General features: G+C 39.0%; 1 protein-coding gene across 4 annotated transcripts in view; it reads left to right on the plus strand.

Moving 5' to 3' along the window:
• The window catches only part of LOC136831732 (uncharacterized), a 175,093-nt gene that overhangs the window by 42,982 nt on the left and 109,784 nt on the right, over positions 1 to 22,327 (plus strand). For all 4 annotated transcript variants that reach the window (XM_067092361.1, XM_067092369.1, XM_067092375.1 and 1 more), the window contains one exon: positions 13,094 to 13,248. In XM_067092361.1, the coding sequence (XP_066948462.1) occupies positions 13,094 to 13,248 (155 nt within the window). The remainder of the gene's footprint in view (positions 1 to 13,093; positions 13,249 to 22,327) is intronic.

Raw genomic sequence — 22,327 nt, forward strand, 5'->3', positions numbered from 1 at the left:
CTGATTAGTGGACCCGGGTTTGTTTCCTGCTACTGCACATCAGAATTTCTTCATATTTCTTGCACTTGGATCTTAAGGCTTTGTGGTGACAAGCTATCCAAAAAAGCATGAAGAATTCAAGAAAGGTAAGAGGGCATTGTGGCTATTACAATTACACATGCATCTGGTAAAAAAGTGACTAGTATATATATATATATATATATATATATATATATATATATATATATATATATATATATATATATATATATATATATATATATATATATATATATATATATATATATATATATATATATATATATATATATATATATATATATATATATATATATATATATATATTATATATATAATAGAAAATATATATCAAAATATATATATATATATATATATATATATAATATATATATAATCACATATATATATAATTGTTCTGTGCAATAGTAGAATTACTGAAAGGACCTCATTCAAACTGGATGATATCTGATGGAGTATTTATTCAGAAAAGTTACAGGATTTCTGGGACAAACAGTCCACATTATCAAGTATGCGTACAGTGACCAGACGTGTAGTCCAGCTGTATTTATATCTGTGTGCTGGGTACTTTTAATCCTATAATCGCCTGGCTGCTCCTGTGTGACTCCCATCCACTCGTGACCTTGGCCTTTCTCTGCCCCCTTCTTCTTCCAGGTGTCCATTTTCCATGCGTTCTCTTGCATTTTTCCTTTGTTTCCTTGCTACTGTGGAGTATACGATTTTTCTAGATATGCTGTCTTCAAAGCAGTTTCCGGTGTTCCCTGCCATAGTGTTGTTGGCGCATGTTTTGAAGGCATTCTCTACAACCAGTCTGGCCATTTTGTTGGTATTCCTGTACAGAAAACTCATATTTTCCCAGTCTATTTTATGGTAATTTTCCCAACAGTGTTTGGCAACCGCGGACGTCTGATTATAATGCCTTATGTTCTGCATGTGTTGTTTGCTTAGCTCTTTACATGATTTGCCAGTTTCGCCATAGTACATATTTTCACAGTCTAGACACGCTGCCATATATACCCCCCCTCTAATCTCTTCCCCTTCTACCGACTTTTTGTTTCTACCTATTTTATTCCTAATGGTGTTTTTGTAGCTGCCTATCAATTTGAAATTATCTAGCTTCCTGTTGATGGGTGCAATAGAGTTGTTGTCCGAGACTATAATGATTTTCTTCTCTACCAAATGTTCCTTTTCTATCCTTTCCCTCTCCCCAAAATAGTTTTTCCTTGCCTTGATGTGTGCCCACTCCCACCCATACTTAGGGTAACCTAATCTCCTAAAACTCTCCCTCAGGAAACCCAGCTCTTTGTCTAAAAATTCGGGACTGCAAATCCTATAAGCCCTAATGGCCAACCCTGTCATTACTCCTATTTTTATTTCTTTCCTATGACTAGAGAACCTATGTATGTATGAATTGGTGTGTGTCTTCTTCCTATATACCTTGAATTTTAAATTTTCCCCTTCCCTCTTTACCAGGACATCCAAGAAAGGAATTTCTCCCTCCTTCTCTTCTACAGTGAACCCCCTGTATTCGCGGGGGATGCGTCCCACACCTCCCCGCAAATAGCTAAAATACGCGAATACTTAAAACCCCTCTAAAAACACTTAGAACTGCCCATTTTGATAGTTTAAACAGAAAAACCCTGTAAAAATGCATAAACCTGAGTATTTTAATATTTTTATCATAAAAAGTGCATTTATTCATGAAAATTATATGAAAATACAGTAATTAGTGAATATTTCTCAGTGAAAAATACTGCGAATGGGCAAATTTCTTGCGAATAATGGCTAGATATGTTCCACAGAGAACCCCGAGAATGCGTGAGTCCGTGAATCATGAGAACGCCGGGGGGTTTCCTGTAATGTGAATTTGATGTGTTCGTTTAGTTTATTTATATTTTCAAGGAACTTGTGTAGATCTTCCCTTTCTCCCTTGTAAATAATCAAGATGTCATCCACGTATCTTACCCATTTTACGATATTTAAGTTCCCTTTATTTACTTTGCCCACCTCTTCCTTTTCAAACCATTCCATGAAGACATTATATACGATTGGTGAAAATCTCGAACCCATGGCCACTCCATTTTTTTGTATATAATGGTTTTCGCCCCACTTGAAAACATTAACACTGAGGGCCGCTGTAAGCAGTTTTATTAAAATGTCATGATCTAGGTCGCATGCATAAACCCCTTTCTCCATATTCTTTTTTATTACTTCCATATAAATACAGCTGGACTACGCATCTGGTCACTGTATGCATACTTGATAATGTGGACTGTTTGTCCAAGAAAACTTGTAATTTTTTCTGAATAAATACTCCATCAGATACCATCCAGTTTGAATGAGGTCCTTTCAGTAATTCTACTATTGCACAGAACAACTGTGTATGTGATTAAGTTAATTTATTTGACCTCGAGATGGATTGGTTCAGGAGTTTTAAAAGAACGTACTTAGGCAGAGCCATGCTGGAAGTAAGAAATTATGAGAAAGTGAGGAGGAGGACAGCAGTGACAGACAACAAAATCCGGTTCCTTAAGAATTGCACAGCAGACTGTTTGGCACTGAAATCACTGGATAAGATACAAGAGAGAGACACTGATGAACAACCGTTTCCTGGTTTTGTAGAAGAGATCATGAATGAAGACATAAGGAAGAAAAAGATCGAATTGGAAGAATTAAGGATGATAAGCAGAAAAATCAGAAGAGAACTGACGGAGAAATATGGAGGCCCCAGCCTAGACAACGTTTTCAAAGGAATTGCAGGTTATGTAAAGGTATGTGCCCGCTGTAGTTCTTAGCTACATGAGAATAGACTCGTTGCCATTTTCGATAGGTTGGGGTGGGTAAAAAAAGGAAACTTTGATTTAGTCAAGAACATTTCCAAGAGACTCCTAAGTAGGGATGAAGTGCTAGTGTTAGGATATGGTCTTAATTTTTGCATGGGGAACGAAAGCCACAATTTCACTGAAATGTGTAGAAGCTTAAGGGAATTAGATAAGAACAAAAATGGGGATGAAGCGGCTTTTTGTAGGGGGGCTATGTGGGCTGGGATTAGGTTGAACAGATTCGTGTTTCCGGAGAGGTTACGTAAGGACCTTTATAGACTGGGAAGATACAAAGACATAAAGATTTGTAAGGCAGACAAAGGGGGGGCGGTTGTAGTAATGGATGCCATAGACTACGAAAACAAGTTAGGACAATTGCTAAATGATGAAAACACTTACGAGGCTTGCAACAAAAAACCGGACATTAGGGGGGTACAATGCAATTTTAACAAAAAAGTAAGGGAAGCGTTGACAAAAATCCATGACAGAACTAAGAGAAAAGAATTAGAACATAGAGTAAAATCAGTGGAAAGTCCAGAGATCCCATATATTTATGGTAGTCCTAAGATCCACAAGGAAGGGTGCCCGCTAAGACCGATCGTGGCATTGACGAGATCACTGCAGAGGAGGCTGGAGAAATTTCTTTCCAATATAATGGGAAAATGGGTTGGCTTAGTATCTGAAGGGCATTTAAAACATAACATGAACCTTCTAGAAGAATTATCAAAAATTAATGTAAAAGACTGTAAATTTGCAAGTTTGGATGTAACGTCCCTGTTCACTAACGTTCCAGTCAAGACGATGATGGAAGTAATAAAAAGAATGTGGAGGAAGGGGTTTATGCGTGCGACCTAGATCATGACGTTTTAATAAAACTGCTAACAGCGGCCCTCAGCTTTAATGTTTTCAAGTGGGGTGAAAACCATTATATACAAAAAAATGGAGTGGCCATGGGTTCGAGTCTTTCACCAATCCTAGCTAATATCTTTATGGAATGGTTTGAAAAGGAAGAGGTGGGCAAAGTAAATAAAGGGAACTTAGTTATCGAAAAATCGGTAAGATACATGGATGACATCTTGATTATTTACAAGGAAGAAAGGGAAGATATACACAAGTTCCTTGAAAACATAAATAAACTAAACGAACACATCAAATTCACAATAGAAGAAGAGAAGGAGGGAGAAATTCCTTTCTTGGATGTCCTGGTAAAGAGGGAAGGGGAAAAGTTAAAATTCAAGGTATATAGGAAGAAGACACACACCAATTCATACAAACATAGGTTCTCTAGTCATAGGAAAGAAATAAAAATAGGAGTAATGACAGGGTTGGCCATTAGGGCTTATAGGATTTGCCGTCCCGAATTTTTAGACGAAGAGCTGGGTTTCCTGAGGGAGAGTTTTAGGAGATTAGGTTACCCTAAGTATTGGTGGGAGTGGGCACACATCAAGGCAAGGAAAAACTATTTTGGGGAGAGGGAAAGGATAGAAAAGGAACATTTGGTAGGGAAGAAAATCATTATAGTCTCGGACAACAACTCTATTGCACCCATCAGCAGGAAGCTAGATAATTTCAAATTGATAGGCAGCTACAAAAACACTATTAGGAATAAAATAGGTAGAAACAAAAAGTTGGTAGAAGGGGAAGAGATTATAGGGGGCGGTTATATATGGCAGAGTGTCTAGACTGTGAAGATGGGTACTATGGCGAAACTGGCAAATCATGTAAAGAGCGAAGCAAACAACACATGCAGAACATAAGGCATTATAATCAGATGTCGGCAGTTGCCAAACACTGTTGGGAAAATGACCATAAAATAGACTGGGAAAATATGAGTTTTCTGTACAGGAATACCAGCAAAACGGCCAGACTGGCTGTAGAGAATGCCTTCATAACATGCATCAAAAACACAATGGCAGGGAACACAGGAAACTGCCTTGAAGACAGCATATCTAGAAAAATTTTATACTCCACAGTAGCAAGGAAACGAATGAAAAACGCAAGAGAACGCACGGAAGACGGACACCTGGAAGAAGAAGGGGGCAGAGAAAGGCCAAGGTCATGAGTGGGTGGGAGTCACACAGGAGCAGCCAGACGATTATAGGATTAAAAGTACCCAGCACACAGATATAAATACAGCTGGACTACATGTCTGGTCACTGTACGCATACTTGATAATGTGGACTGTTTGTCCAAGAAAGCTCGTAACTTTTTCTGAATAAATACTCCATCAGGTACCATCCAGTTATCCTTTCAGTAATAGTAAACCCCCCGTATTTGTGGACTCAGTATTTGCAGACTCACCTATTCGCAGATTTTTCTGTGGAACCTATCTAAAATTTATTCACGGGAAAACTCACGTATTCGCAGGTTTTTCTGTGGAACATATCTAAAAATGTTCGCAGGAACCTGCCTATTTGCGGATGTAGATTTTTTGTCTTTAGCGTATAGCAATATTCTGTATTGTATAATAACATTAAGTAATGATGTAAATTAATAATAATACTACAGTACATAGTAGTAATAAAATTGAATAAGAATACGTAATAATAAGATTAAATCATACGGGTACTAACTGGTGATGGATGCTGATTATAGATGGTGATGATGAATTAGCTGTGCAGTACGATGAATGGCGATGGAGATATGACTGCACAGCAAAGCAGAGGAGTTACATCTCGTCTGAGGGCGCCTCTTCACCTTCTTCAGGAGGTGCTTTGTCTGGGGTTTCGGGAGGTGCTGTCATGTCAAGGTATTTGAACATGGCAACAAAGGTGGTACGGTAGGTCTGCATGAGTATTTTACCTTGTTCATGCTCAGTGCAGGCGACCGCACTTAATGTCATGCTGTAATGGGCTGCTACTTCGTGACTTTTGCCCTCTCTTGACATAACAACCATGTCTACTTTCTTCTCATCAACGTCATTAATTGTTGGCTCTTTGCCAGAGGCCTTAGAAGAAGCAGAGCATTTAGAGTACGTCTTAATGCAAGATTTCCAAAAATATCCTTGGTCCATAGTACTGTACACACAAAGCACACAAACGAGAGATAGCAATGAATCGAGTTATATTGGGTCAATTGCCCGTACAGTATACGCAAGGTACTATTGCGCGTACATATACTGACATTGATATTCTGCGCATACAGTACTGTACATTTTATTAACCCTTTAACGCCAACTGGACGTATTTTACGTCGACGAAAATTCTGTCGGGTGCCAAGTGGACGTAAAATACGTCGACTACAAAAAGCTTTTTTAAATATTTGCGGAAAAATACTTATAGGCCTAGTTTGTGAAAAATTTTAAATCACACGCCTTGAGGGGTGCTGGGAGTTCACGGATCACGCTGTTATTTTGTTTACAAGCGTGATCCAGCTGCGCATGCGCGAATTTCTTTCTTCTCCCACTAGTAAGCATCAGCAACGCATCTCAGAAATTCTTTCGTCACTTTGTCATAATTTTTGCACCGTTTTATATTAGCCGTTACATAAAGTTTTATATATGTAAATGTGTGCAATTTCATGTAGAATACAACAAAAAATAACCCATGGTTGTAGCTTTTATAAGTTTTGAAATATTTTCATATAAATAACGATAAGTGCCAAAATTTCAACCTTTGGTCAACTTTGACTCGACTGAAATGGTCGAAAAACGCAATTGTAAGCTAAAACTCTTACATTCTAGTAATATTCAATCATTTACCTTCATTTTGCAACAAATTGGAAGTCTCTAGCACAATATTTCGATTTATGGTGAATTTTTGAAAAAACTTTTTCCTTACGTCCGCATGCTAACTCAGCTGAAAATCTCAGAAATTCTTTAGTCACTTTGTTGTAGTTTTTGCACCATTTTATATTAGCCGTTACATAAAGTTTTATATATGAAAATGTGCGCAATTTCATGTAAAATACAACAAAAAATAACTCATGGTTGTAGCTTTTATAAGTTTTGAAAAATTTTCATACAAATCACGCTAAGTGCCAAAATTTCAACCTTCAGTCAACTTTGACTCGACCGAAATGGTCGAAAAACCCAATTGTAAGATAAAACTCTTTCATTCTAGTGATATTCAATCATTTACCTTCATTTTGCAACAAATTGGAAGTCTCTAGCACAATATTTCGATATATGGTGAATTTAAAAAAAAAAAACTTTTTCCTTGCATCCACGCGTGCTAACTCAGCCGAAAGTCTCAGAAATTCTTTAGTTACTTTGTCGTAATGTTTGCACCGTTTTATATTAGCCATTGCATAAAGTTTTATATATGAAAATGTGCGCAATTTCATGTAGAATACAACAAACAATAACTCACGGTTGTAGCTTTTATCAGTTTTGAAATATTTTCATATAAATCACGATGTGCCAAAATTTCAACCTTTGGTCAACTTTGACTTGACCGAAATGGTCGAAAAACACAATTGTAAGCTAAAACTGATACATTCTAGTAATATTCAATCATTTACCTTTATTTTGCAACAAATTGGAAGTCTCTAGCACAATATTTCAATTTATGGTGAATTTTTGAAAAAACTTTTCCCTTACGTCCACTCGCGCTAACTCTGCCGAAAATCTCAGAAATTCTTTAGTCACTTTGTCGTAATGTTTGCACCCTTTTATATTAACCGTTACATAAAGTTTTATATATGTAAATGTGCACAATATCATGTAGAACACAACAAAAAATAACACATGGTTGTAGCTTTTATCAGTTTTGAAATATTTTCATATAAATCACGCTAAGCGCCAAAATTTCAACCTTCGGTCAACTTTGACTCGACCGAAATGGTCGAAAAACGCAAGTGTAAGCTAAAACTGTTACATTCTAGTAATATTCAATCATTTACTTTCATTTTGCAACAAATTGGAAGTCTCTAGCACAATATTTCGATTTATGGTGAATTTTTGAAAAAACTTATTTTTACGTCCGCGCGTTACAAATTCATGCATCATTTTGTGATAATATTTTCTCTGTGTTGCTTTGATCGTTTTACAATTTGTTATATACCAAAATCTTTGCAATTTAGTGTACAATACAATGAGAAAAAAAATAACTCATTAGCTCTAACCATTTTGCTCACAGGGCGATTTGTATAAAATTATATATGAAATTTTTTTTCATGCTGTCATATATTCCAATATTTATATATGATAATGATATTTTTTTTTCATTTCTGATGGTTGCATACTAAACTTCAGGCAATGACAAAAGAAGGAGCCAAAAATGAGTTCTTAATCTTAAAAACTAAGCATGCTGTGATTTTTTTAAAAAACTTTCTTTCCACTTCGGCGCTAACTCTCAAACCGCACCGGCATACGGGAGACGCTTTTGTAAATAGAGGCTCTGCGTTTAAGGGTTAAATGTTTTGTTGTAGGATGATTTTTAAATATTACATACAAAAATTGTTTTAGGATGATACAGGTAGTACACAGAGCATGTGTAAAATACGTAAGACAACAGGAATAGCAGGGTACGTATGTTTACGTCTGCGGTACGTAGCTTTTTCCTGTACGTACTAAGTACATATTCATGACTACTGTAAGTACATTTTGTATGATGAAAAAAGATTGACTAATTTTCACATATTACAGTACTGTAATATATTAATGTAAACACAGCAAAATTTCAATAACATATATTTGTTTTTCTTAAAAGTGATTCACCCAAGCCACCTCTCCGCAAATACAAAGAACTCGAGATGCTGGATGCTGTGTACCCAGGACCAGTGATACTCGACACGCTATTGGCTATCATCTGCAAAGCAGCCAATCCAGAAGCATCATTCGTTTTCCTTGGCGCTCATTGGCTATTCACTTGGCATTGATTGGCTGAACACTCAAGACCAACTTGCAAACATGGAATTCTGGGAGACCGCATCTACAGCATCCTTCTCGGTTTGTGCTTGGTCTGTAGCATCTTCTGATCGTGTGAAATCTCGTATCTTTGTGTTTGGTTTCTTAATCTTTGTGCATAAGCGGTAATCGGCCCTAAAATGCCTCGTAAAAAATGCCCTGCTCCTTCTAAGGCTTCTGGCAAAGAGTCTAAAAGAAAGAAGACAGTTATGAAACTCGAGAAGAAGGTGAAAGTTCTTGATGTGTTAAAGGAGGGCAAAAGTTTTGCTGTGGTTGGCCACCATTTTAATGCTAGTGAGAGGACAGTGTGGTATATAAAGAAGAAAGCGGCGGAGATACGAAAGCCTTTAAGCATGAGCTACTGCAGTAGTGCAAAGACAGTTGCAACAGTGTGGGATAATCATGAAGATGGAATCTGTGCTGGCGTTCTGGATAAAGGACTGCTGAAAGAAGAATATGCCCCTCGACTTCAACATCATTCGTGAGAAAGCACTACAACTCTACCAGCAGTTATCAACTGCTACGGAAGCTGACGACGTAGTACAGGCAGAGGAAGGCGTTGTTGAAGAAGGGGAATTAGAATTTTTAAGCTTCGATGAGCCCGTGCCTACAGAAGAAGAAGAAGAGAAAGAGCCCCGAGCAAGACCATCGTCAGTGCCTCAAGGTTTCCAGGCCAGCAAGGAGTGGTTCCACCTAAAGTCTGTTACTCTGCATGGGGAATCAGTTTCTGCAGACATTGAAGCAGCTGCAAAATATTCGGAGACCTTCAAGAAAATCCTCAAGGAGAAGGGCTACCATCCAGAACAGGTGTTCAATATGGATGAGACTGGCCAGTCTGGAAGAAGATGCCTTCCCGGACATAACCCATGAAGGACGAAGCTAAAGCCTCAGGATTCAAGGCCCAGAAGGATAGGGTTACCCTCATCATGTGTGGGAATGCGGTTGGTTTCATGCTTAAACCAGTCCTCATTTACAAGGCTGCAAACCCCAAGATCCTCAAGAATAAGAACAAGGTATTGCTGCCTGTGTTGTGGATGCATAACCCTAAGGCCTGGATCACCAAAGTCCTTACAGAGTACTGGTTCCATCAGAGCTTCATCCCTCAAGTAAGGCAATACCTGAATGATGTGGGCATGGAGTTCGAGGTGTTGCTGATCATGGATAATGCTGGTGGCCACCCTCTCGATCTTTGTTACAAGGGAGTCCAGCTTGAGTTCCTCCCTCCCAACACTACCTCTCTTCTCTGGCCTATGGACCAGGGCGTGATCATTGCCTTCAAGGTCCTTTATACTGGGAACTCCCTCCAGCACCTTGTGAATGCAATGGACAATGACAGTGAAGTTACGCTAAAAGATTATTGGCGTAAATTCACGATTGCCACACGTCTGACCATAATCATCTGATCACTGAATGACAAGAAGTAGGAGACCCTGAACGCGTGCTGGAACAAGTTGTGGCCGGAGTGTGTTCATGATTACAGGGGCTTCTCTCCTGAAGAAATTCAACATTCGGCCATTAATAAGGCTGTCCAGTTGGCGAGGATTCTAGGTGGAGAAGGCTTCGAGGACATCACCGAGGATTAAGTCGGCACTCTCTTTGATGCCCACTCTGACCCCCTGACGGAGCAGGATTTGGAAGACCTGATGATGTCTGCCAGTGAGGAAGAAGATACGCCAGGTTCAAGGGAGGAGCAGAAAGAAGAGGAGGGCGGCTTGACTTTGGAACGTCTGTCCCACATTAAGAGAATGATCAAGGATACTTAGGAGTATGTGTCAACATGGGATCATTATATGGAATGCTCCTTAAGGTTTGCATAAATCTTGATTTAGCATTTGAGCCCTATAATCAAGCCCTCACCACCATGAAGAAGCAGCGACAGCAGCTGCCTATCACCATGTTCATCAGATGGATGGAGAAGGCCCCTCCAAAGCCTCTCTGATCACCTGAAGTAGTGCCTCTCAAATCGCCTGAAGAAGTGCCTCCCAAATCAACTGAAATAGTGCCTCCAAAATCAACTGAAGAATTGCCTCCCGAAGCACCTCCTGAAGGTGAAGAGGCACCCTCAGATGGGTTGTAACTCCTCTGCTTTGCTGTGCAGTCATATCTTTGTCAGTCATCGGACTGGACAGCTAATTAATCATCATCATCTTTAATCAACATTCATCACTGGTGAGTACCTGTATGGTTTACTTATGTAGTAATTTTAATATGCACATAGTATTAAATTTTTTGAAATGTGCAAACATATTTTTTTTTGTCTCTCTCTCTCTTTGTGAATTACGTATAAATACCAATGGTTCCCCTCTAACAGAAAACGGGACGCTTATAACTGTATGAAAGAAAATGTGTGTGGCCTAATACGTATGGGGGAACTGGATTAGTTTCACCTACAGCTGTAAGCCATACAGTACGTACGTGTATTTTTAACGATAGAGTGTTTAAGATGACTTGGAAATGATATTAATATCATTTCAAAGATTAATACAGTAATAAGATAATAGTTTAATGTATTTTTGTTGTATGCTGGTATTTTTAGGCATACTTTGGTGTTTGACCTTTCATGGTAGACAGTTATAAGCGTTTTTAGAGGGGGGTTCTAAGTGTTATGAGGTTTTAGCTATTCACGGGGGCAGGGTCTGGAACGCATCCCCCACGAATACAGGGTTTACCTTGTGTGTGTATATATGTATATGTATATATATATATATATATATATATATATATATATATATATATATATATATATATATATATATATATATATATATATATATATATATATATATATATATATATATATATATATATATATATATATATATATAGATAATATATGTGTGTGTGTGTGTGTGGGTGAGTACATAGATTGTCTGTGAAATAACAATATATTGAAAATCTACACATTTCAATTGACCAAATGTCATACAGGGTGGTGTGTAGCATTATCAGCCACACCAGCATGATCCATATCTGGTACATGTTGCATACAGTAATTCCTGAGATCATTCTGGGAGATATGCACCATATCTGGCCATCCAAAGTGTGACCATACGTGGCACACAACGCCTACAGAAATGTTTTTAATCATTTTGGGCGACTTGAACCGTATATGACTGCATCTAGTTTGTCCATATTAGGTGCAGAATACCTATAGTAAAGACTTTCATTGTGTCGGGCGAAGTGTACCAGATAAAGTCACGGGTTTTACACTTGTCTGAGCACTCAGCTTACCTCACAGAAATACTGTAGAAATTCCCACTTCAGTAGGTTGCTGGTTACTGAATTTATATGGGTTTAAAGTTATCGCCCACTGGGACAATTTGCAGAGTTGCCAATCACAGTCAGTGTGTTAAGTAGAGGCAACCCACGGCTCAACCACCACACCACTACAGTTTAAGATGAGCACCAACCAGAGGCAGTAGCACCTGCAGTAGCTCTCTAAACAGGTAAGGAAACAACAGGCGTTGTATGAAAGCTGGCAAAATTTTCTATTTAAAGTCATTACCATGCTTTAATGTTTTGGAGTAGAATATATCCATATATGCCACCTCTATTCAATGTGGGATTCAGCTATGTAATTACTTGGTAAGTTACTTATATGAAATTACCAAGTAATTACTGAATCAGAGCCCATCCTCCTCCCCTCTGATGGACATAAGGGCACAAACAAAATTGAGCTTGCCTGCCAGTTAATTTCTGTGGGTGCTCAGATAGTGGGTGGAGCCCGTCACCTACACAAAAACATTAGAAGTGCTACCGCGAATTTTTAAAAGGTTGCCGTGCGAGTAGAAATGTTAGTTACGTAATTACTCGGTAAGTATATATGAAACGTATTACGAAAGTGTCATTTTTTCTTTAAGCAAGATTAATATAGTAAGGCATCACTGTCTCTGTTTGCAGTTAAAAGTACTTTTCTATTTTTGTTCTCAGTTCATTGACTTTTGAACCAAAGTGTCCTGGATTTTGTAATTATAACAATATGAACAATCTTTACTATCCCAGAACTTAATGGTGTCTTCATTAAAGCCTTGTACAGGGTTGTTACAGTGAAATTTTGTTGTTGTGTAAATACGTATTGTATTATCCCATACACAGTATATCTGGATACTGCACAGATTTAAGAATGATCTTAGTCTTTACCAACTGGAAGATAAATGTTACCAGTATCAAATGATCCAATGAATTTATGAAGATAAGATCCCATCTTGCTAGACCCTTTCCTCAGAAATGTAGATTGATTTAGATAAGTATCTTGCAAACGCAGTCTGATTCATTTCAAATAATCTCATTGCACAGTATCCTGGTTGGTTGAGTCTTATGACACTTTCACCTATAATCACTTGCTTAGTTTGTACATAGACTGTCATAATCCATTCTTCCATAGGGAGAAAATATAACACAAGCAGAACTGGTTATGAATGCTGCCGTGCGAAAGCCGGAAGATTTTCTGGTTGATTTGAAACTTGCTGAAGAAGAGCAGCAGGCAGAAGACCAAGCAAAAGAGCTCCATTTGTGTGACAATCATGATATGTCCCAAAGGTAAATTACCTAGATTTTACTTCTTTTATTTGGAGCTCAAGACAAGGTAATATATTTATGGTAGTTGCTGCTTAGACATTCACAGCAGCAGCTGTGTAGTAACTATATCAGATCTGGTCATGCTGTGATATGAGCAACCAAAGGTAACAAAAAATGGCTAATTTGATTTGAAGATGAGTATAATATTCTTGTTGTTTGTTGTTTGACATTTTAATAGCTGGTGAATCACAAAAATATTTAATTTTGGTCTCACACATTGCTTTGACCTTTTTGCCTATTAACCCTTGTTAACAATTATGTCTGTGGGAATTGGCAGTGACTTGAGTGGTAGGAGTAAAATTGTTTATAGCTGTTTCTTTTTCTAAAGATGTTTAGTTCTGCAGTTTCCCAGGTAGACTGCTCAATTTTATTTCTGCAGCTGAATGATTGCTCTATATAGTGACATAAAAAGCCTCCCAAAATAACTTTATGAAGGTGGAATAAGAAGTAGAAATTATGAGATACAAGAAAATTTTGCACTTCCCCCCCCAAAAAAAAAATGTGCCAAAAAGAAACTGTTCATGATAAAGCCTTTGCTTTTCATCCTTAGCACACTTAGATAAATTACTTAGTTATTACAGTGCAAAATGTTGTAATTATAGCAAAAAAAAAAAAAAAAAAAAATGACTGACAAAGTACCATCACATATTCTGTGAAAAATGTGGCACACTCTCTCTCTCTCTCTCTCTCTCTCTCTCTCTCTCTCTCTCTCTCTCTCTCTCTCTCTCTCTCTCTCTCTCTCTCTCTCTCTCTCTCTCTCTCTCATAAATTTCTAAGCTATACAAAACAAATAAATATACTTGTTACATATGTAAAAAAAAAACAAAATATGTCAGGAACACTCACCAAAAAAGGGGTTTTGACCTAGGAAAAACATATTTTTGGTAGTCACTGTTGAGTCCTCAAGGAGTAATTCCCCATGGTGTGCCAGCGCTCCATGGTGACTAGACTAGTATCAAAGAAATGTTTTTCTAGCCTGGTCTTGTAGCCGGGTAATGAAAACACCATGGCACATGATAGAGTAAAGTGGACTCAAAGATAAGAGGGCATTTTCCCTTATCTTCAGCAAAGCTGAGCCCAGTTTTTCCTGTGTCAAAAAATACAAGAAGTGACTATTGCACATGTGCATCTGCCATCTTGTTTATGACCAGGGCAGGCAAAAGACCAATTCTGTTACTCTGCTGGTCAATGTAGGATGATCCCTTGCCCAAATCCCATGCCTTTTGTCAGGGAAGTGGGAGGGTTTTAAGGACTCAGCAGCAACTACCAAAAATAGGGTTTTCCTACGTCAAAACCTGTTTTTTTTATAGCGTAGTCACTTGTTTCGTCCTCAAGGAGCTTTACAAAAGAAATTGACAAGTGACAAAAGTATTAAGCTCTCAAAATTTTAATCCCAAACAACCCAAAGAAAAACATTTATGGTCCGAGGTCAAGCCACAAGTTTCAAGCCCCATTCCTTATTCTAAAAAAATGTTTTGGGGTTTTGGTAACGAGAAACAAGAAACTAAACAAGAACATGCATTTTTAGGGTGAAGTTCTGTAGTGACTTACCTAAGTATGCTGGGTGTGGTTGTAGTCTTATTGTATCTTCCCCAGCAATAGTTAGCATACTCACCCATTAGGAAGACTCCTGGTTTTCTGCTGTAGAGCCTATGGGGCCAGGACTAACCATACCACCTAATGACATGCAGTGTAGACTTCTTGATGCTAAACAATCGGGGAGACTTGTGTTTTGGTCTGAGGGGTAGATAGTAATGTTTTAAGAACACTGTCTCTGATGCCCACCCTGTACTTTCGGAGACTTCTTTGAAAGAGACATTTCTGAAGAAGGCCAATGATGTACTTACTTTCCTAATGTCATGTGACCTAGGAAAGGAGTGTGGTCTTGTTTTTAATGGGACCAAGTAATTTTTCTTTTGTAGAGAGAGTGGTTTCTTTGTTCTAGGGTGAGCAAAATCGGACCTTCTGGGATGTTTGCCATGAAGGGAAGTGTAAACTGGGCATAATGTTTTGTCTGCTGCTGAGGAGATTTCCTTTTTCATCCTCATTCTTGGCCAGGAATGATCCATAAAATTGATTATCAACAGTTTGTGTGGTCCATCTAAGAGAGCCCAGTTCACTAATACGGGCTGATGCTAATACAATCGGGGAGATCACCTTTTGTATGAGTTTGTTGTAAGGGTAGCAAGTCCAAGTATCTTGTTAAGGGCATTTGTCTTTTCAGCAGGTCTTTCTAGAGAGAGATCAGGAAAAATTGCTGGAGTCAATCCTGAAAAGCAAGGGTTCCATTAATGCTGAAAGATTCAACTGCAAGGCATTTGTCTTCAAAAAGATGTATCAGAAAATGTAAAAGTTTTTCTATAGAAATTTCAACTGGGCTCTCATTATGGATATAATCTAACCATATCTTCCATACGGACTGGTATTGTCAGAAAGATGACGTCCGTAATTTTTGCACCAGGTATCTAGCAATGTTGGGTGAGTAGTTTTCACAGTAGATAATGTTAAAAAAAATCCTTAAGTGAAGGTCTTGGCTCAGAAAGGAGGATGCATAAACGATTTTTCCGCCTACTTTCTGGGATAGAACAGTGGACGACAGTGGAGTTGATCTTTCCGCCCATTGCTTAAGTGATAGGAACCAATGCTTGTTTGGCCAATTTGGGGCTATTAAGTAAGCTGTTCTTTTGATGGTTAGGAGTTTGCTCAAAACCTTCGAAATCTGGGACAATGGAGGAAAAAGAAATATCATCCTCCACTTGTTCCAGTCTTGTAGGAAGGCATCTCTGGCTATTGCTTGATTGTCCAAGTTCGGAGATACATATACTGGGAGTTTGTGATTCTCATATGTGGCGAACACGTCCACTTCCAGTTGTGGAAGCATGTTGGCTATTGTTTGAAAAGAGTGGTTGTCCAACATTTACTCCGTTGAGGCTGTCGTTTTCCCTGATAGAGAGTCTGCTATTACGTTGAGAGACCCTGTGAGGTGAATCGCAGATAGGTGCCACTTCTTTACTTATACCATCTAAAGGATGGCTAGCATTAACATGTTGAGAGGAGGTGAAAGTGATCCAGATCTCTTGATGCAGGACATTGCAGTCATGTTGTCTAGAACCAACAGAAAATGTGTCTCTTCTGGAGGCTTGAGTTTTTTGAGAGACAAAAAGACAGCCGTTAGCTCCAGGAAATTGATATGACACTTCCTCAGAGTAGCTGACCACCTCCCTGCCACCTGATGATCCTCCAATGTCCTCCCCAACCTGTCAACGAGGCATCTGTGTCTTTTGTCACTCTTACAGATGGAGGAGTCAGGGTGACCTGTTTCTCCAGAGATTCCTTCCGGGTCCAAGGCTGAAGTATCTCCCTAACTTTTTGGTTCTTTTGGTGAGATTGGTCTCGCATCTTTTTTCTTGGGTGCGATAGCCAAAATTTGTTCACGTTTTCCAGTTGCAATCTGAGTATTGGATCTATTACTGATGCAAACTGCAGTAGACCCATCATGCATTCTGATTGCTGTTTGGAAACTCTGGGCTTTGCTAGGAACCTTTTGAGGTTTTTCCTTATTCTGTTCTGAGTTTTGGTGGGGAGAGACAACAGGCCCTGAAGAGTATCCCAGCACAGTCCTAGCTGCTGAAAGCGTCTGCTGGGTGTGAGGTGGGATTTTTTCCAATTTATTATAAAACCTTTTGACTGGAGTCTGTTGACCACTGCTCATAGGTTTTTCAAGCATTCTTTTCTTGTGGGCTACCCAGATTAACCAGTTGTCTAGGTAAGCTATTAGATGTATTCCTTCTTTCCTGAGTTCCTGGACAACTGCCATTGCTAATTTTGTGAAAATTCTTGGGGCAATGTTTAGTCCAAAAAGCATGACTTTGAACCTGTACATCTTTTTCCCTATCCGAAACCCTAGGAAGGGGCGAAAGGGAGCGGCAATAGGGATGTGCCAGTATGCGTCTTTCAGATCTGTAGAAACTGTCCAATTCCCTTTTGGAATGACTGAACATACTTGGGCATTGGTAGTCATCTGAAGCTTTTGGCAAACAGTGTACCTGTTCAATGTTGATAGGTCGAGGATCACTCTTTGTTTGTAGGAATCCTTTTTTAGAACACTGAAGAGACGTGTTTGGTGGCGAATATATGTATGTTTCTCTATGGCATCTTTTAATAGGGCCTTCTGCACGTAATCTTCCAGAGAGGGGTTTGGTGCTTGAAAGAACCCCTTTAAAGGCGGGGGAGGATAAGACCACTTCCACCCCAGCCTGTTGAGAACAATGCTTTGTCCCCAAGGGGAAGACTTCCATTCCTTGTGGCGTCTTTGGAGCCGACCCCCAACAAAACAATTCCTATTGATATCCCCCTTTTCCTCTACCTTTTCCTTTGATAGGCATTCCGGGCATTGCTTTTCCTTCTCCTTTGTAAGATGGTTTTTGGACCTTATGAAAAGGATGTCCTTGCTGATGTGGCTGTTGATGTCCTTTTGAAGGGGGTTGTCCCTTCTGACTACCTACCTGTTTATGAGGAAAAGTTTTGGACGTGATTGCAGGCTTATATGATTTTTTACCAAAGTGAGCCTTTTTTGAATTGGATAAAGGGAAATTCTGGGTTTTTGTTTCCTAAATTCTCCTTTTCCCAGAAGAGCGTACACTGTACTTTTGTTGTCGTGCTTGCTCATTGACTTAAGTTACAATAGAATCCTCAACAGGTCCCTACAGAAGGGGTTAGACTGTAATAAAGCAGTTACATTAGGAAGTGACTTGTTGGAGCTTTCCAGTGTTTCCATTTGCACTTTTAAGCGCCAGTCTAAAAAAGGGATTTTGACAAAGGAAAAATCTATTTCTGAGGGAGGACCTGTGTCCTGGGTCCTCGGGTGAAATTCCATTGGTGGAATTTCTAGCAAGGTATAAATATTGTTAAAGATACCAGAGAAAAAAGCTATCAGGAATGCTGGTTACTACCTCAGATCGATTCATCTAAAATGAAATAGACGTTGAGGTAAGGGTGAGTGAATATTGCCACTGCAACAGGACTGTACTCTGTAGACAACCCAGTGTCAAAAACCCCGAACGTGAAGGGGCAGGACCAACGCCAGCACTCACCGGCAGCCAACCAATGACCCAGCGCCATATGTACCCATTCCTAAGCACCCCTAACAAGAATATCAGCAGGGGAAACCCGAATCAAAATTTAGAAGGGTAGGTCCTCCCTTAGAAATAGATTTTCCTTTGTCAAAATCCTATTTTTGAGCTTGCGACCTGTGTCAGATCCTGAAATTTCTTCTTCAGAGAGAAACATACTAAGTTTTGGTGAAAGTTATTTAGGGACAAGAAGTAGAGAACTGTGGAACGATAAAAGCTTTTTTACCTAAATTAGTTTTAATTATTCCTCAGTATCAAAAAATATACAGAAAGGAGCATGAACAGTAAAATTGAATAATAATTAGGGATAACAATCAAGACAACAGTTGGAAGTTACCAAGACTAAAATTAACAATGAAACATATATAAAGGTACCCAACTGACTTAAGACTAAATCACAGAAAAATATAACATGTCAAAGACTTAAAGACTGTCGCAAAAATGTACAACATCACAATATCAGGAGTCAGGCTGTTTGCCTGACCTAGGAGAAGATGGCAGAAGGTAAATAAATGAGGCAGGCATCGGGAGGAAGAAGACAGGGTGAAAAGATTAATTAATTTTCTTTTTAGGACAATCAACTTATCAGCCACTGTAGGGAATCAGACCTCCAGTGATTTAAGATAGTTGCATGCTAAACACTGATGGAGTTTAATTTTCCAACCTGTTTAGACACTTTAAGCTCTTTTCAAAGTCATAAAATTCTAAATAATAGTGGAGGTGGCCACTGCTCGGATATCATGAATAGGTACTGAACCGGGTTTGCCTGTTTAATGAAATATAGAATCTGTTGTCTGATAGCTTTGAAAAGCGTTCCTTTTTCCTGATAAAAAGAGGACCAGACAAAACCTGAGCTTAGTTCTCTTAAATAAGCCCTTCAAAGGTAGTAACTGGACATAAAGATGGATCCTTGGAGGAGGAATAACACTTGTTTTGAATCCACTTAACCTGAATCTTCATTTTTTGCTAAAACTTCTGATCTGGGGAAAGAAGAACTCTCCTGACGGAGGAAAATCTGGTTTGATTCTGAGAGGGATACCTGTCATACCTGAGAAGCAAAATTAGGACAAAGTCCCTTACATTCATTTCCTAAGGGCACCTGATCATATTAAAAATGTCTTGAGCTAGTTGTTGACATTCCTTTGCAACACCGCCATCAGGAAAACGAACAAATGCAAGCAAATGACTAATGTTGCTGATCTCGGTGAACAGATCAACTGTTAATACAAAAATAGTTTCCTTAAGTTTTTCAGAACATTTTTTTCAAAATTTTCAGATAAATTTAAAATTGGGTTGTATGGTCTAATGGGACGAGCGCAATTTCTTCGGGATTGATGAAAAGTATGAATCTGTTAAGTCAATCTTGAAGCCATGCAAAACACCTTTTTAAAGCTGACTTTGCTGATTGATATTTGAATGCTTTTAAAACCAGACCCTTTTTGAAAAATGACCTGAAGAAAGAAATTGCCAATTTCGTGGTCATGACTTGAAAAACAGTTTCTTTCAGAAAAGATGATCAATTTTTTAAACTGCTGAATTTATCTTACTGTTTGAGGGAGAATGTCTTTTTAATTGATTTTGGTAACAGTGGATTCATTTAACATTTTTTCTCTCAAAGCATAAAATAATTCTTGGTTGTTCAACATCTCCAGACCAGCAATTGTAAAACTTTAGATAACAATCGTTATACTGTCTATTATTTTGGAGAATTTTGCATTTTGGCTGTGGTTGGGTATTTGATGGAGTTTCAGTTCCAAAAGAAGAGGAACCAGTTGCTTATCTATTGTACCAGGGCCACTTGACCTTTGAATGACCTGAGCTTGTGCAACACTTTCATCAGCAGGTTTATTGGTGGAAACAGGTAGATTTTCTGCCACTTGTTCCACTAACGACATTGCATCTGTGGCGTGAGCTTGAGGGTCCAGGTTGGGAGTAAATACAAAAGGGAGTTTGTGGTTGCTCTCAGATGCAAACAGGTCCACCTGAAGACCTGGGGTCCAGGTATACCACTCCAAATGAAGCCTTGTCCAGGGACCATTCCGACTCAAGCGGAGTTGTCCTGAACAGAGAGTCTGCAATGACATTATCGACTCCTGCTCAGATGGGATGGCTCCACTTATAATGCCCATTCATAATAATGAAGAGACGGACTAAAACGGCAGAGTTTTTACGTACAACTATTTATTTTAGATAATTGTCAGTATCACCATACTGGTTGACAGGTGCCAGAAAGTTTTGGTTATCAACACTTGGTTGATCCGGCTCTTTTTGGAGCCTCCCTGTTTGACAACAATGCACCACTAAAATAACTGTCCAGAACCAGTCTGATATGAATCTGATTGAGAATCACAAGTGACTTTTTTTAGAGTCAGAAACACTGCCATTGCCTCTAGAATATTTTGATGTGGAACTGGCGGAACATTTGGACCATGTGACCTTGAGTTTTTTGTGTTGGGAGTATAGATCCTCCCCTACCTTTGATCTGGACGTCTGTGTGGATTACTAGAGATTTTAATTGAGGGTACTGACATTGAAGAGACCCTTGACTGTGTTTCCTTTGAGGTCTTTTCTCAAAACTGGAGGAATTAATGACACCTCTGTCTTGAGCTTGAATGCTGCCCTGTCTCCACCACACTCTGTTTATGTCTTTCATGTTTTGCTCTCTCAATCAGATCTTACCATCAAGAGATGAAAATACACATTGAAGCGATGCCTCGCCAAGGATTTTCTTTCTTGAGGGAGAATGTTGGAGCTTTCCTGCATTTGAGGAACTGCCTGGTGGCTTTATAATTAGTCTTGGATCTTTTGTTTGGTCGGAATTGTTAGCTTGTCCATTTTTGATTGCATGATCCAAGCTTTTACACAATGGGAGCCCGGAGTCACTGACTTGATTTCTTTGTTTATCTGAAAGGAAGGGTGCCAAACTCAATCACTATGGCTGTAACTCTCTGGCACTCCTCATCGTTGGATGCCCAAATTATCCAATCATCCAGGTATGGAACTGAGCATGATGTTGCAGGACTTTGTAACTGCTGCACTACTGTTTCTGCCAGTTTGAGTGAAAATTCTGGCGAATAGCTTGAATGGCAAATGACTTAAAACCCTCTAAAAAGGCTAGAACTGCTCATTTTGACAGTTTAAACACAAGAAAAACTCAATAAAAATGCTTATAAGAAGAGTATTTTAATAGTTTTATCACAAAAAGTGCAATTATTCATGAAAATTATATGAAAATACAGTAAATAGTGAATATTTCTGAGTGAAAAATACTGTGAATAGTGAATTTTTCTGTGAATAATGGGTAGTTATGTAGACTAGAAACCTTTGTTGACTGGAATTTCTTGAACAGAAGTCATGCCTGAATTTCAGGTGTGGGACTTTACTGTGGCCCCTTTTGGAGTAAGCTTGCAAAGTCCTGACAGGGCTTTGGATCCACAGCCGAACTGAACTGCCTGTAGGGGCAGAGGTCCTGGTGAGTTACTCCACCCCAGGCCTTTGGAGACATTTACTGTGGGCCCAGTCGGCCTTGAAGGTCCACTGTGTCTCCTTTCTTTAAGGCCTCTGATCACTTCTGAATTGTTCACTGGGGGGTGATTGAATTCCTTCTGATGGTTTCTCCCCTGACTGAAGGTAGGTCCCTGATCCTTCTGGGTTCAACAAGGCATTTTGCTAGCAATATCGATTTCATCTAAATGATAATCACCTCCAAGAGGAAAGCCTCCATTTTCTCTGCAGGGTTTACCTGGGAGGACCCCTGGGACTGGTTGAAGGGTTTTCTGCCCGAATATGAATCCCTGAGTATGGGTTAAATATATGCTGCCGGAGTTCTGAAAGACATAATCTCTGTTTCCTGGGCCTTGCTGAACCCTAGGACCCATTGACAGCCTGAAACGAGTACAGCCTTAAAA

Source organism: Macrobrachium rosenbergii, chromosome 4, assembly GCF_040412425.1.
Source record: "Macrobrachium rosenbergii isolate ZJJX-2024 chromosome 4, ASM4041242v1, whole genome shotgun sequence".
In the NCBI taxonomy this organism is placed as follows: domain Eukaryota; kingdom Metazoa; phylum Arthropoda; class Malacostraca; order Decapoda; family Palaemonidae; genus Macrobrachium; species Macrobrachium rosenbergii.